At 42.3% G+C, this 16,460-nt stretch overlaps 1 protein-coding gene across 2 annotated transcripts in view; it reads left to right on the top strand.

Moving 5' to 3' along the window:
- HECA (HECA ribonucleoprotein granule regulator) overlaps positions 1 to 16,130 on the top strand; it is a 45,173-nt gene extending 29,043 nt beyond the window's left edge. For both annotated transcript variants that reach the window (XM_070073498.1, XM_089332597.1), the window contains exons 2-4: positions 1,128 to 2,168; positions 9,058 to 9,212; positions 12,513 to 16,130. In XM_070073498.1, coding sequence (XP_069929599.1) covers positions 1,128 to 2,168; positions 9,058 to 9,212; positions 12,513 to 12,677 — 1,361 coding nt within the window. In that variant the 3' untranslated portion in view covers positions 12,678 to 16,130. The remainder of the gene's footprint in view (positions 1 to 1,127; positions 2,169 to 9,057; positions 9,213 to 12,512) is intronic.
- The last annotated feature ends 330 nt before the right edge of the window (positions 16,131 to 16,460 follow it).

Genomic DNA, 16,460 nt, shown 5'->3' with positions numbered 1-16,460 from the left:
CCACTATTATCAATATTCTCCACTGTGAGATACATTTGTTGCAATCAGTGACCTGACACTGACATATCCTATGGCCCAGTTCTGAGTTTACCTAAGGGCTAGCTCTTGGTGTTGCACATTCTATGGATTTTGACTAAGGAATAATCAGTGACATGCATCCACGCCACAGAGTCACATAGAATAGTTTCACTGCCCTAGAAATCTTGTGTGCTCCACCTGTTCATCCCACTGTACCCCAGGCAACTGCTGATCTTCTTAAGTCTCTATCGCATGTCTTTTTGACATTTAAAACAATTAAGTTCTAGCTTAGATGCTCAGATTTCGTTGAGCAATTGCAGGAATCAACAGAGTTCTGACCTTTCTCTAAGTCACGTTTACTTCCCAAGAAATGGATTCTGCTTTGTGCCACTGAATTTTCCTTCCTTTCTGAGAACTTTCCTGGCTTTTGGGATTCTGTAGGGGGGACATGTGCGTAAGACAGGGTGGAAATATTTGCTCCTTGTTCCTGCTTTCTGTCCTGATAGCCTTGGGAGAATTCTGGGCTTTTTGCCTTCACAGCCTGGCAGTGGGATTTTGTGTAGACCAGTGATGAGTTTGACCAGATGTCCCTGCCGTTAGGTATCTGACCATTTCAGAAGAGAATTGAGGAGGAGTCTTGTCTGTTTGCTGGCTTCTGTCTGGGATTCAGCCCAGCCTGCAGCCCATGACTGAGGGCCTCAAGGACCCTCTGGGAGATCCACCAGAACCTGTTGAAGTAACTTCTTCACGTGGTTCCTTGCTTCACTGGAGTGATTTGTGTTTAAGGGAACCTGGGAATGGCCTGTTGCTATCCCTTTGTGTTAGGAAACCTCATACCACACTGTCTCAAGTGTTGAAAAAGCTAATTGTACTGTGAAGGATGTGTAGTTTTTGGAAGCTCATTGGTGTGTTTTTCAGCAGGCAAAAAATACCAGGAAATAAATTCCCTTGGCACAGCATTGTGTCAGAAGAAAATGGTACATGTTTTCTGATCGGCTCTGATATTTATTCCAGTGGTGGAAATGTTGCCCAGGCATGAGCGAGCCCGTGGATCCACAGCTTTGCCCTTGAATGTGTACATTAAATCTCCGTTTCTGTTCCTCCTCCAGAGGCTCCTTGTGCCACGCCCCTGATCTGCAGCTTTGGGAGGCCGGTGGACCTGGAGAAGGATGATTATCAGAAGGTGGTGTGCAACAGCGAGCACTGCCCATGCAGCACCTGGATGCACCTGCAGTGCTTCTACGAGTGGGAGAGCAGCATCCTGGTGCAGTTCAACTGCATCGGCCGGGCCCGCAGCTGGAACGAGAAGCAGTGCCGCCAGAACATGTGGACCAAGAAAGGCTATGACCTGGCCTTCCGCTTCTGCTCCTGCCGCTGTGGCCAAGGCCACTTAAAGAAGGACACAGACTGGTACCAGGTGAAGAGGATGCAAGAGGAGAAGAAGAAGAAGTCTGGCTCAGAGAAGAACACAGGGAGGCCACCAGGGGAGGCTGGGGATGAGGCTAAAAAGTGCAGGCCCCCAAACAAGCCTCAGAAAGGCCTGAACCACGACCTCCCCCGGCGGCATTCCATGGACCGGCAGAACTCCCAGGAGAAAGCCATGGGTGCCACGGCCTACGGTGCCCGCTCCCCTTGTGGCTCCCCTGGTCAGTCACCACCCACAGGCTATTCCATCCTCTCTCCCGCCCACTTCAGCGGCCCCCGCTCCTCGAGATACCTTGGGGAGTTCTTAAAGAATGCCATCCATCTCGAGCCTCACAAAAAGGCCATGGCAGGGGGACACGTGTTCAGAAACACACACTTTGACTACAGTCCGGCTGGGTTGGCGATTCACAGAGGGGGCCACTTCGACACGCCTGTGCAGTTCCTGCGGCGGCTGGACCTCTCTGAGCTCCTCGCTCACATCCCCCGGCACAAGCTGAACACTTTCCACGTGCGGATGGAAGACGATGCCCAAGTAGGCCAGGGCGAGGATCTGCGGAAGTTCATTCTCGCGGCCCTCAGTGCCAGCCACAGAAATGTCGTCAACTGTGCCCTGTGCCACCGGGCACTCCCGGTGTTCGAACAGTTCCCACTGGTGGATGGGACTCTGTTCCTAAGCCCCTCGAGACATGATGAGATAGAATACGATGTTCCTTGTCACCTTCAAGGTATAGGTGTTCATTCACCTTGCCTGCTTTCTGTTGGTTAAAATTCAAAAAGCAAACAAGGCAGAAATGCTGTTCAGTCTTCGTTTGAACTGGTGATGTTTTTTTGTTCTAGTCAGGTGGTAGGTGACGTTTGAATATTTCCGCTTCACCCGGGAGGCAGTGGTGGTAGTTTTACTCTGATGTCACTGTACCAAGCAGACTTTTCTTGTTGGGTAATTTTCTGTGTTCTTTCTGTCTGATTTGAAGAAAGAATTAGTTTTTCATAAGTGGGAGGAAGCTTAGGGAATTGTGTAATTGTCATTTGCTGTGAAATAGCTGTCTTTGAAGCCTGTTCTAATGTGCAGAGCAAGCTGTGTATTTCCCTTAATCCTGGTAAATATAACTTTGAGGGAGGGTAGGGGTCAGAAAAGGCCAAGGCAGTTTTAGATTAAGTTAATTTTGAAGTGACAGAAGATAAGGCTGTCTCGACAGCAGCAAAAGGAACCTAGAGGAGAATTGAACACCTGAGACCTGGCTGTGGCGGGGAGGGGTGATGAGGAAAGCTCACTCCTGTGGATGACACACCAGGATGTGGGTCCATCTCAACCACGAATGAACCATAGGGCTGGTGAGTGCGAGGAGAAAATCTGTCCGTTGGTGTGAAACTGCTGAATGTGCCCATAAAGGGGAGACGCATGACATGCAACATGGGTGCAGCTTTAAAAGCCTGCAGTGAAAACGATACAGCCCCACCTGCCTTCTGCCCAATGGCTCCTGCTGTCTCAGTCCCCAGAGATAGACACTTTGAGATCTTAACTGATTCTTCAAGTTTTTAATGTCCTAGTTTTAAAGATTGCTTCTTCATTCTCCAGTTTGAGCTGTTATCTGTTGACTTCCAAGGGGATGACTAGGTATGCTCTTTTCCTTTTTCTCAGGATACTATATCCCAATTCCTGATTAAATCCTCAATGTTTCTACTGTTGTTTATAAATATTTAGTGTTGAGGCAAGTGATTCCAGTTACAGAATGCAGTATATTCTAGGACACCTTTTGTTTTTGTTAAAGAGTATTGCTTTGTTTCCTTTGTGTTTTTTTAAAAAAATTTTGACTAGTTTTTCTCACTCTCCAGCAACTTTGTTTGTTTATTTTCCCCAGAAACCTTTTATTTAAGGTATACAGACTTCATGCATTTCATAAATACAACTTTAGAAACACAGTGATTCTTTCCACTCGCACTCCCACTCTTCTTCCTCCTCCCTTTCCTATTCCCATTCTTATTTTTTTCTAAGATCTATTTTCAGTTAGCTTTATACACATAAGATTAATTCTATACTAAATAAAGAGTTCAACAAATAGTATGAGAAAAAAGTGTTCCTCCACAATCAAGACAAGTTCCAGCCACTTTGCAAACCAACTTTCTAAAACATTTCCACAGGAGTGAGTGTCTGGCCTAATGGTTATGATGCAGGTTAGGGTGCCAGTGTCTCGTATGGAACTACCTGGGTGCATTACCAAGGTCTGGTTCTTACATCCAGCTTCCTGTAAGTGCAGATGCTAGAGGAAGCAATGATGACTCAAGTCTCTCTCTCTCTTTCTCTCTCTCTCAAGTAAATAAATTGTAAATAATAAAGATAACCATTTCCACATTTCTGCCAGATTTTTTAAAAATTATTTTTCTAAAAATATTCTTCATGGTGCCTTTCATTCAGCTGCTTCTTTTGGTCCTGTTACACTAAGGACCTTCCATATTGGATATGAGGCCACTTCAAAAATATTTGTGGGAAATGTAATTAAAAATATGAGTTTATTTTGGTACAAAAAGTTTTTTGAAATTCATACATAATGTCCTTGTACTATGCCTTTTCTACATAGTGAAAAAATGTTTTATACTCATATTTCTAATTTCATTTTCCATGAATTTTTTAAAAATTTATTTATTTATTTGTAAAACAGTTTCAGAGAGAGGGAGAGACAGAAAGAGATCTTCCATCTGCTGGTTCTCTCCTTAAACGGCTGCAGTGGCTGGAGCTGGGCTGATCCAAAGCCAGGAGCTTCTTCCGGGTCTCCCTGATGGTTGCAGGAGCCCAAGCACTTGGGCCATCTGCTGCTTCTTTCCCAGGCCACAGCAGAGAGCTGGATCAGAAGAGGAGCAGCCAAGACTAGAAACAGCATCCATATGGGATGCTGGTGCCACAGGCAGAGGCTTAACCTACTGTGCCACAGCACCAGCCCCCCCCCCCCCCCCGCCCATGAACTTTTTAAATTACTCTCGTAACTGTCCTTCTAGGAAAACATTTTTTTTTTCTGTTTTAAAATACCATTTCTTAGATGTGGTATGTTCTTTTTTCTTGGTTTATTCCCTCAGTTTGTTAGGAGACATCTCCTAGGAGCTTTCTGAGATAAGGAGCATGGGGATAGATGATTTGAGACTCTGAAAGTCTTAAAATAGATTGATTCTATCTTTACACTTGCTGAGCTGGGTTTAGGCTTCTAAATTAGAAGTATTTCCTCTATGTCTTTACTGCCTGCTGTCTTAACATGTTCCTGTTGAGAAGTATAATATTATATCCCTGGTACTCTGAAATCCCACCAAGATTGAGTCCTTCTCCCTTGCTCCATCTGCATTCATTGTGCAGTGTATTCTCTTGGCCTTTTGATTTTATAAACTTTGAGTCTTAACGTTTAGAGAAATTTTCTTTTGTGTTCCTTGATAATTTTTAAACAAAAGCTCAGTGGGACTTCTGTTAATCAGGTATTAGACTGCTTAGGTTACTGCTTTTTTGTGTATGTTGGTTGTAGGGGGGAATAGAAGAATTCTTTATTATATAAAAATATGCTTGGTTCTGCTGTTCATCTGTTTATCTTCTGCTTTCTGGAAGATTTCGTTGAGTTGATTTTATATATATATAAATATATATAATATATATATCTGCATTTATATATATATATCTGCATTTTTACTGAGTTTAAAATATTCTCTTCTCATATTTTTAATGTCCACATTCTTGTTTCATGGATGTAATTTCATGGATGTATAATTTCTTATTCTATCTTTCTGAGCAGGGAGAGAGAGCTGAAGTCTCATTTGTTTTGACAGTTTTGCCTTTGATGTAAAGCAGAGCCCTCCACGGTGTTGTGGTTTAGAACAGTGATGATTTGAGAACTTGCTGTAGTTCGTGGGTTGGTTGGCTAGGACAAGCTGCCTCACATGCCTGGTGGTCGGCAGACCGTTTGGCTGTGGGGGACTCAGCTGGAATGGTTGGTCCATGTCCCATGGAGTCCTTCACCTTCCAGAGGCTGGCTTGTGCTTTCCTACACAGCAGTTTCAGGACAGCATTCACAAGGGTGAGAGTGGAAGTTCCAGGGTCTCGCTCTGGAGGCTTGCATCTGGGACTTGAGTCACATCATTTCCGTCACATTTTGTTATTGACTACGTTGTTCAGCCAGCCTGGGTTCAGAGGATGTTTTGCTTCTTGATGGCAGGAGTTGTATGGCCTCTGTGCTGGTCTGTAATTTACTGTTGTCCAGTTCCAGAGCTACACCATTTGCTATTCCTCCATTCACTTTCTGACCTCATGTATTTTTGGTTCAGGTTGTAGGTGCCTTATTGTTTCATCGAAGATGGAGTTTGTGTTTTTGTGTTTTGCTCTTTATCCTGTTGTGGTTTTTTTAGAGGAAGTGGGTGGAAACACTTGAGCATTTCTTTATGAAGATGCAAGTGGGTACATGAGTATAGGGCACAAAAGAGTACTATTTTTTTTTTAAGAATTATTTTGTTTATTGGAAAGGTGCAATTACAGAGAGAGATGAGAGACAGAGAGAGAGAGAAGTCTTCCATCCACTGGTTCACTTCCCAGATGGCCTCAATGGCTGGGCCTGGGCCAGGTCAAAGCCAGGAGCCAGGAACTTCTTCCAGATCTCCCACGTGAGTGCAGGGACCCAAGCACTTGAGCCATCCTCTGAGGCTTTCCCAGGCCATTATCAGGGAGCTGGATTGGAAGTGGAACAGCCAAGACTTGAACTGGTGCCCCATATGGGATACTGGCCTTGCAGTCAGCGGCTTAACCTGCTGCACCACAATTCTAGCACCTAGCAGCATTATTTTTCTATTCACAATGGACAGATTGTTCTGATGTAACCCATTTCTCGATCGATCAAACTTAAGGATTTCACACATGTGCTGGGTACTTGTAGTCCTTATCATGGATGTATGATATTATAGAAGATGCTTTTATAAAATGGAACTTTCTTCCCTAGACTCTAAGGCTGTAGTTCCATATATGAAACTAGCAGTACTGAATATTGTGTACATGAAGTGTCCTACAATTTTCATGGAAGAAGGGACCACCTTGGCCTGGTTGGTCAAAATAGGCAGCATGAAAGCAGAAGTCCAAAAGGGGGCTGGATTTTGATAAGCTGAGGGGCTGGCTGTGTCAGCTGTTTGTGGATAAGGAGAGCAAGTAATGTGGTTAAAAAAGGAAAAAGAAGAGGTTGTGATCAAGAGATAAAAAGAGTACCAGTTGGTTGGAGCTGGGCTGTTCCAGAGTAGAAGTGAGTAGGACAGGTGGGGAACAGAGTGTGGCGTCCTTCGAGAGCTTGGCCGTGTTTTTTATGAATCTGAACTGCTGGGCTTTCAAGGTTGTAAAAAGCCTACAGTCATAAAGGGGGCCAGTTATTTGAAAGGGGTAGGTTCTAGAGACAGAGCTGAAACTTTGTCTCGCAAGATGAAAGGTGAGAGGCTGCTGGGTGTGTGAATGAGTGGGCGTTGAAAGGAGTGGATCTCTGCAAGAAGTGATCCTGAGGAAAATTAGAGCTCTGGGGACACCTTGACCATAAGGATACAGAGTGCTGACTGGCTCTAGGCCAGAGGGGCTGAGAAGGTTGGGGAAAGGACCTGATGTTAGGGGGAAGAAGATGAGGGCGTTTGTCGGTGTCTAACAAGCACTGCGTTTTAGAAAGAAGCAGTTGGGATGGCCTCTGGGAAGCTTCTTTTGTAACCGTGGTGGATAAAAGGTAAAGGTTCAGAGCCTTGCATGTGGAAATAAAAGAAAAGGGTTCCGACAGAGCACAGGGCTGAATCTTGAGGACATTCCAGAAGTGGAATTGGTGACAATTAGGCCTTAGTACAGTGTGTGTGTGTGTGTTGTGTAAATATGTAAACAAAAGTAGCTGATGGGTGTGTTGGGTGTGCCCTACAAAGGCACGGAGAAGCTGAACCGTCGATTATAAAATCTGTAGATCGAGGTGTGTGATCAGGATTAGTGTCGGCCACAAGGGAGCCTTCATCATGTGCCAGTGTTTTATTGCTGCACATTGGAGAAGACGGGGCGATCTTCCCTACGGCATGCTTGAGAAAATCGTTTCTTGCGTCGCAGAGGGCCAGCAGAGTTTCTGGGCCATAGGTTGCCACAGTTTTCAGTTGATGACGTGCCTGCTCAAAGACTGACCCTCAGTGGTGGACCCGGTGGATTATTCCCTGGCCTTCTCCCTCCCCTCCCTGCTCTCCCCTGATTCCACTGCAGCCCTGGCAATCAGATGCTTTCTCTCATGAGAAAGCGCTTTGTTTGATTTTAATAATTTATTAAAACTGGTTTAATTAGGAAGTTCTTACTGGGCTCCTTTACCACTTTGAACCACAGGCAGTTGATTTCTCAGGAATCTGCTTCTTGTTTGTATTCACTAAGCAAAGCCTATGCTAGGGTTTAGACATTTGAAATTCTCAGGAGTTAGGACATGTTTAATGGCAACAGAAAACAAATCCCAGGACTCAGTTTAGGCAAAGCACTCCCACAAGCTTGCCTGTAGGGTAAGTGTCAGACAGACCTAAATTTGAGTCTGGATTTGGCTACTTGCTGTCTTTGCCAGCTACCTGCGGTCTTTGCCATACTTCATAGCATTGCTGTGAGGGTTAAATAAATGGTAGCACACAGAGCTTGCAGCACAGCGCAGATCCTCGGGCAGTGCCCGGTAGCTGACGTCGCATGTGATCCGTATCATCGTGGTCGTTTTCTTGGTCATCTGACTTCTTTGTCTTCCTTCCCTCCCCCTGCCAAGCAGCCTGTGTACCTTTGAGTGTTTGAGAACTGCAGTGAGTGGGCCTAGGAGGGAGCCTGGAAGCAAAGTGTTTTCCAGTGGTGGGCTTGGTATGTGAGACCTTTTCATTGTCAGTGTCTTGGAGCAGAGGTAGCCAATCCTGCAAGAAACTCTCTTCGCCCTCCCGTTTTTGGCAGAGGCCCCCAAGGTTATAACATCTTTGGCCATCAATGTGCCTTATTAGCATTAAGGTGCTAATAAATAATATAGGGATGAGGTGATGACTTAGTAAAGCCCAAGAAATAATAAAATGTTAATTCCCTTCTAGCAAACCAAGTTGTATGATGTAATTCTGTTTCCTAAATTAGATGTGGTGATAGCAGAACAATTTTGGAGACAAGGACAGTTATCATAGTAATTTTGGCTGTGGTGTAATTCTGGGCTATCAATGCTAAGACAGACGTTTTACTCTTTCCGGATGGGACTTGTCAGTGGGAGGGTACCTGTGATAATATCAGTGTTATTGGCCACTCTCTCTGTATGTTACACAGAGGCTTCTGAGCAGGAAGTCCTGGTTTTGAGCTTGTGGGGCTTTATTTAAATTTGGATGGACACGCTATGTAAATCCAGCAGCAATTTTTGGAAAAGTGAATTGAAGCAAGCTTGCACCTACACATCTTGTTGCCAGTAGTGTGATTCATCTTTAATCTAAAAGGACTGCTTTGGAATGTACAAGAAGCATCATCAGCTTTGTATATTTATATAAATGATAAAATATTTGCTTATAATTGGTAGATGAGGCTTAAAAAAAATCTCCTCTGGAGACAGACCGTGATTCTGTGATGGCCACTCTCAGCCATTTGTGTTCTGTGCACAGGGAGACTCATGCACCTGTATGCAGTGTGTGTGGACTGCCTGGAAGGAGTTCACAAGATCATCTGCATCAAGTGTAAGTCGCGGTGGGACGGCAGCTGGCACCAGCTGGGCACCATGTACACCTACGACATCCTGGCGGCCTCTCCCTGCTGTCAGGTTGGTATCGATCCTCTGCAGGAGCAGCGGGTGATAGTAGCCTTCTGTCTTCAGGTGAACTTAGTGGAGTTAGAGGCTTCCCTTGGGCTCGGAGAAGATGCTTCCAAAAGAAGAAATGCAGTTGTGATGCTCCCTTAGAGTCCAGCACTGGCCGCTGATTTATACTACATTGTAATGTGGCCATTTGGTGGAATACCAGTCAGTCATTAAAAGGGATATCATAGAACAAATACATAATTATATGGGAAGTAGTTCTCATATATGAGGGTACCTCAAGGAGTTTATGGAAAATGGAACAGAAAGCAATTTATTTTAGTTCAAAAAATTTTGAAGTCCATGCATAGATTTTTCATAATGCACATTTTTTGTGAACTTTTTGAAGTCCCCTGTGAAGTCAGAAAAGCGGGTTATAAAATTGTATAATACTCTGGTTCTGTTTTTAGATAAGTAAGCATGAAAAGGGATCTGCTTACCTCTTACCAGGTGATTACATTATGGTCTGGGTAGTGGCGTGCTGAGTGGTTTCTTTAGTTTTCTTTTTCTCACTTAGTCTTTCCTATAATTAGCTTGTACTGAATTTCTGATAAAAAGCTTTCACTTCCTTTAAGAGGTAGGAATTCCCTATGGCTTCCTTTCTGTGGGATAGTGCAGTTACCCAGGACGTGCCTGCCTTGTAAGATGCTTGAAGTTGGCATGAAAGATGTGTAGTTTTTAAAGCACTGCTTAGAAGCTAAGAGAACATCTGAGATTTAGCTGTCAGGGAAAAAGGGAGCATTCACATAGGAAGACATGTTACGTAATCCATGGAACATGGGAGGGACAAAGTCGTGGAAATATGTTGGTTCATTTTCAAGTGCTTAGGGAAAAAAAGAATTTATTTCTTTGATCCTTGTGGGTAAAGAAGAAGTTTTCATTTGCTCTATAGTGTCTGAGTCTGATTTTTAATACAAATAACTGATATATACTTTATTTTTATTTTTTTAAAGATTTATTTATTTACTTGGAAATCAGAGTTACACAGAGAGAGAAGGAGAGGCAGAGTGAGAGAGAGAGGTCTTCCATCTACTGGTTCATTCCCCAGTTGGCTGCAACAGCCAGAACTGGGCCAATCCAAAGCCAGGAGCCAGCAGCTTCTTCTGGGTCTCCCATGTGGGTTCAGGGGCCCAAAGACTTGGGCCATCTTCTACTGCTTTCTCAGGCTGTAGCAGAGAACTGAATCAGAAGAGGAGCAACCGGGACTGAAACTGGCGCCTATATGGGATGCCGGCACTGCAGGAGATGGCTTTACACTACGCCACAGCACCGGCCCCTGATATGTACTTTATTATTATTACATGTCTTTCTTCTTTAGTATTTATGGTTTGATTTTTTTCAAAGAGATTATTCCCTGTATTATTAGCTTATTCAGAAGGTGGCCATGTCTGTTGAATGGAAATGTTGCCATAGTCAGTATTTCAGCTTTTTTTGGTCAATACCAGTATTGCTCAGAAGAGCAGTTTTGTTGAGAGATTTAAATGACTCTCCAGAGCCTGTCCTTTGCTTTTGGAGAGGCTTGATCAACTTTATGCTATTCTAATGCATCAACTGCACTTCCCATTGTTTAAGCCTATCTTGGAAATGAGATACTACACTCCTTTAGTTACTCCCTGTGGCATTTTATGACAGTTATTGTGCCTTAATATCAGCTCTTGAGACCTCGAGAAATTGAAGGAAGTAGCTCCTTTTTTGCACACCACAGAGTTATCTGGTTAACTTGAAGAAATAAGAAAGAAAATAATATTTGGGCCTATTCACTCACAGAATTTGCATACTGCAAAGGAGGCCTCGGAAATTTGAATGATTTATCCAGTTGAGTACAAATTGTGTCATAGCTGTGAACACAACCTGTAATTCCCATTCTGGTGTTCCTTTTAGTATGCCACTGAATGATAGTGGGATTATTTCTGTATCTTCAGGGAGAAAAGCGGAAGGGCACCCGGCCACATCCAGCTAGCTGGTACTAACTGTGCTCATTTTGTCCTTTAAAAGGATAAGGCCAGACTTTTATTTTTTGAAATGGAAAACATGTTTGACTACTGGGGTTTTCGCTTTTTGTTTTTTGATTTCTTTTTTTTTTTTTTTTTTTTTTTTGTCAGTTGACAGTGTTCACTGTGAGGATACAAGGGTTGGACTTTGCTAAGGAACCAGCATAAGTCTTCCAATACGACTGACCCAGAAATAAGCAGTAACTAGTTACTGGTTACAGTGACGGGTTACAGAGGTTTGCTTGGACTTTCACGTTTCATGTTCCGAGTGATGAAGTAAGGAAAGGGAAGGTAATCTAAGGTTACTGGAGGGCAGCTGCTTTGGTTCCAGTCCCAGCTTTTCTGCTGTCCACTCCTGCGATCCTGGACATAGTACTTGATCCCAGCGTACCTCAATTTCATCATCTGAAATTCACAGGCTACTGCTTGCCTTATAGGAGGGTTTGAGATTATACTTTTAAATTACATTTTAGAATGAGTCCAGAATGAGAGGCTGTTTATTTATGCTTTCTTTCTGGTTGTTCACTGAAGTCTTGGACCCCTGCTGAAAGGCTCCAGGATTGTGTCAGCAAGGCCCCGGCACAGATGCATCGGGTGTGCTGGTGGGTTCCAGAAGCCTCAGGATAATCACACCACTATTCCTGGGATGCCAATTTTACTTGAGTATTTCAGAAAAAAATTTATCTTTACATCAAAGAAACCACAAATGTGTTGAGTAGACTGAAGGGTGTATATCAATTTTTGAAATAAACCCAGAATCTTCAAAGAAGTTCCATGCCAGTTGCAGAGTGATAAGTCAGTTTTAGCCACTCTCTGAAAAGCCAGGGGGCGAGGGCGAAGGCGAGCATGGTGGCACAGCAGGTTAAGCCACCACTTGGGGCACTCACATCCCATACTGGAGTGTCCCACATGGATGGGAGATACCTGTCTGTTCTCTCACTCACTCTCTTGCTCTGCTGTTTGAGGAAATGAAAAAAAAATAATAATTTTTTTTTTTAAATCCAGGAAATAGGAGGTTCTTGTTGTTAAGGGATCTGTAGTGGAGAGGTTTAGGACTACTAGTTTAGGATTTTCTTTTTGCTAGTAGGTGAGAGGATTAGCAGCGCTACATGTCAAGAGAGAAACAGTCATTAATCTTGCAGATTGAGGATGAATGTTAGAACATGTCTTATGCTTTGCACATCTAGTTTTTGGTAATAGAAGAATCCTTTACCAAACCCTTGATCACTTTCCCAGCATTTTCACTTGGCTGACTTTGTGCCTCTGTTTCCCGCAGGCCCGCCTGAACTGCAAGCACTGTGGGAAGCCCGTGATCGACGTGCGGATCGGGATGCAGTACTTCTCGGAGTACAGCAACGTCCAGCAGTGTCCACACTGTGGGAACCTGGACTACCATTTCGTGAAGCCATTTTCCTCTTTCAAAGTCCTTGAAGCTTATTGATGAAAGCTTTGCTTTAGTAGTAGCTATTTTATTGATTTATTACTTTATTACATATCTTTTCTAGGGCGCCATTCTGTGACATCAGTTTTTTTTCTAATTTGAGGGAGAGTTAACGTTGTGTATGTGTGTCCCTGAAATTGGGGCTGCCACTTGCCCTGTCTTGATTCCAAGTGCTATTGTGTGTTTGTGAACGGCGCACAGGTGGGCGAGCCTATGAGTTCGGGTGGGGATTCACTCACTGAGTCTCTGATGCAGCTTTATGGTGACGGGGAAGATGGGAAAGAGTTAGGTAAGGGATTATGTGACTAAACTAAAAGCGTGGTGGGGGTGGGGAGGGAACTATTATTAAAATGCTAACTTTCCTAAGATCCACTGCTAAGTCTTCCCAGGGTCTTGGGAGCAGTCGGTATGTGACAGGTGAGTGTCAGTCCATGCCAGAGAGCTTGTGGTGTGATAGCATGTCTTGGGGCGTCCTGCAGCTGTCCTTGGGTGCAGTTTACTGCCACCCACAGAGGGTTCCAAAGTGGACACTCGAGCACTCTCTTCCACTGCTGTAAATTAGATTTTCTGTACTGAAAGCAATATCCAAATTGTAAGACACATGAAAGCTATTGGTATTGCAAGTGTTGTTGAGTAAGCTGACCTATAACAGAACGCACTTGAAGTGAATTTGCAAATGAGGCACACTGATTCAAGGGGGCACAAAAATAGAAATCGGTCGGTTGAATTATGTGTTTGAAGTTGGTCACAGAGCTTTTAAGGAGAACCCATGAATAGTATGATGTGGGTGGTGGTGATTTACAGTTTGTTCTGTTGGAGTGCCATTGGGGGGCAGAGCCTTCTCATAGGTGAATCTCACAACCGCACAGACACAGTCACTGCTGCCCTGCTCTTCCTCCAAATTGCCCATGGCCACATTTAACCCTGACTTACACTGAGTTTCCAAGGGCCAACGTTTAACCTTAGAAGGGAAAGGAAGAAAATTGTTTGAGAAAATGCCAAAGGGGATAATAATTTCAGTACTTCTTTTAAAAGTGTATTTCATTTTGGAAAATCACTGATTGTAATGTGTAACACTATATTTAAAAACCAGAGCATTCTAATGGTCCCTATGACACTTTACAGATGTTGCTACAAAGATGATCCTATGTAGAATCTGATTAGTCAGAGCATGAATTAAAATTCAGCTTCTGTTCATGAGATCTTGGTGATTGAAATAGACTGGTACCCCACACCCTTATAGGATTGGAATAGGATTCCTCAAAAATGAATTTGCTAATTTCAAGTATGATATGTACAAGGGTCTTCCAAAAGTTTGTGGAAGTACATGTTAGGAAAATTTATGTTTGGAATTCAAAATTTCTTTGTACCAAAATAAACATTTAATTCCATTTCCTGTGAACTTTTTGAAGTACCTTTATATGTGTTAAAAGAATTCTGAGAATAATCATTTTATGGATGAAATTTAGAATAGATGTGAACCTTTTATATTTCTCATTTGGTTCCTGCCATTTTTTTTTTCTCATTGTGGTTTTTCTTTTGAGAAGTGATTAAGCATTACTGCAAGTGAGTTTCAGTTCTCCTACACAAAATGTTTAATATTTTGTTCGAAACAGCATGGTACTGAACTACCGGTTCGTCAGATAATATTCTTCATCTTTCAGTTTGGATGGTTGTTATTTGGTTTGCTGCATCTGGTTTGGTGTTTGTCAATCTGAAAAATAGTTTGCAGTGGGGGAAATGCTCAAAATGCCCAGGAGAAGCTGAAAATCACCATTGATCTGACAGTGTCTGATGCAGCTACCAGAAGTCACTGGAGTATATAACCCTTGCAAATTTGTCTTTCATCTACAAATTTGCAATTGTAAATTAATTGTTGGATTAATTAATTCTCTTACCTACCCAAGTATAAAATTTGGTAAGTTATTCTTATCTTCAGAATACCATTTGGCTTTTATTTCTGAGTTTAAAATAACAAAAACATTTGTAGTGCTGTTCTCTAACCTACTTAAATTTTTGCAGTGAAACCTGCTTATATTGTTCTGAAGCTTCAAGTTGACCTATACATTGCATTTCAGCAAAACCACTGTGGGCCTGGTGTGTGCTGCATTCCATATTGTCTCCTTAGATTGTTTTCTGCCCCTGAAAAATAAGTATGATAAGGTCTCATTATAATTGGGTAAAATTAATTTGATGTTAAATTAATTTGATGTTAAAGCTAGGATTCTATGGATGTACAAGGCACTTGTAAAAGAGATCTGAGTATCATACCTGAGAATATTGTTTGCCTGTAAGGCATTATCAAAGAGAAAATCTGGATGATTTGAGAATAAATATGATTAAGTATGCAGCACTGTAAAGGTAAATCTTATTTTAGAAATCGGCTGACTGTAATTCCTGTGGCGCTTGATCAGAATTGGAACGTGTCCAGGGGATTCTTCCTGTGGCTGTGGTTAGGATACTGAAGGATATCAGCCACCCAAGAGACCAGTTTCTGGATTTCTGATGACCAGCACTCAATAACATGAAGCAATCAGAGAGCAACTAAGTGATTTTTCGTCTACTCTAACTTTGTTTTTTTATCATTTATTTTTAAGAGTTCTGTGCCTTGAACAAATAAAATTGCTTTAGTTTAGTGAGAAGACAATTTTTGATTGGTCGTTTTCAAGCCACCTCAGTTCTCCACTTTCTTCTGGCTGTATTTGAAACAGCTGAAACACTGGGTTTGTCCCTTAAAAGATGGATATTGTGCCATGAAATTGAGGAGTTGGTGAATTTCCCCATTCTAATTACAAAGGAGCTTTCCTCAAACACTCTTTAACTTCTAGTTTTTGTAAAAGAAGTTCATTTTTCTGAGTAAAAAGTATTTGTATATCAGTTTGGGAAAAATTAACTCATTAAGAATACTATTAGATGTTTACACTCTAAAATTTATAGACTGATATGTAACTTAATCAGATCATCAAAACTGTCATCTGATATCTTTTATTTAGTTCTGCAAGACCAGTGCTTACCAACTAGTCTGGTCTCCCATACCCAGGTTGGTAATTCCACTTTGTTTTTCTGTTCAGTCTCCTGGTAGCAGGACTTGAGTTATTGTAGTTGGAGACTGGGGAGGAAACGAGGAGAAAATGCTCTTGTTTAGTGTTTTGGTTCCTGTAGTAGGATGCTGCCTAATTCAGTCATCTCCATGTCCTGTCAACTTTATTTCAGTCCCAGGTAGCAAAGAAAATAGAACAAATGAGCATCATGAAAGCCAATTTGAAAGTATATTGTTGTCAGATTTCTTGTCAAGATGTCTTGGATTGCACTTTCAGTGAGGGGAGACAGTGTAAATAGTTGAAGAATGTTGATAAAATTGAAACCTTTGGTTATGGGGAATTGTGTGTGGCAATGGAGGGTTTCTGTTTGTGTAAATGTATGTATTAAAAAGAATAAAATTTCAGAAACTGACTTTGTATGTGGATATAATTGACTATTTTTTGTTGGCATTTTTGAGCAGTGGGATTGTCTGGTGAGAAGATAGTACAGTAGTAGAGATTCTATATTTTGATCTCTATTCAGGTAACCATTTCAAAGTCATTGCTGAAGCTAATAAAAACTACAGATTTCTTGTACTGAGTTCAACATGTATATTGCATATAAACTCCCTCTGCAGCAGGATAAGCATTTAAAAAACAAAGTTGATTTCATATGAAAAATCCAGAATTACTGTTCTGGTTGTGGGAACTCTATTGAATAAATTCTACTGAAGAAAAATAAATACGGAGGGCGCAGTTTAGA

The sequence above is a fragment of the Oryctolagus cuniculus genome, chromosome 5 (assembly GCF_051225735.1).
Source record: "Oryctolagus cuniculus isolate XC-2025 breed Fujian yellow rabbit chromosome 5, ASM5122573v1, whole genome shotgun sequence".
In the NCBI taxonomy this organism is placed as follows: Eukaryota; Metazoa; Chordata; class Mammalia; order Lagomorpha; family Leporidae; genus Oryctolagus; species Oryctolagus cuniculus.
Note: the sequence above shows the minus strand (reverse complement) of the source record. Positions and strands in the feature narration are given on the sequence as shown.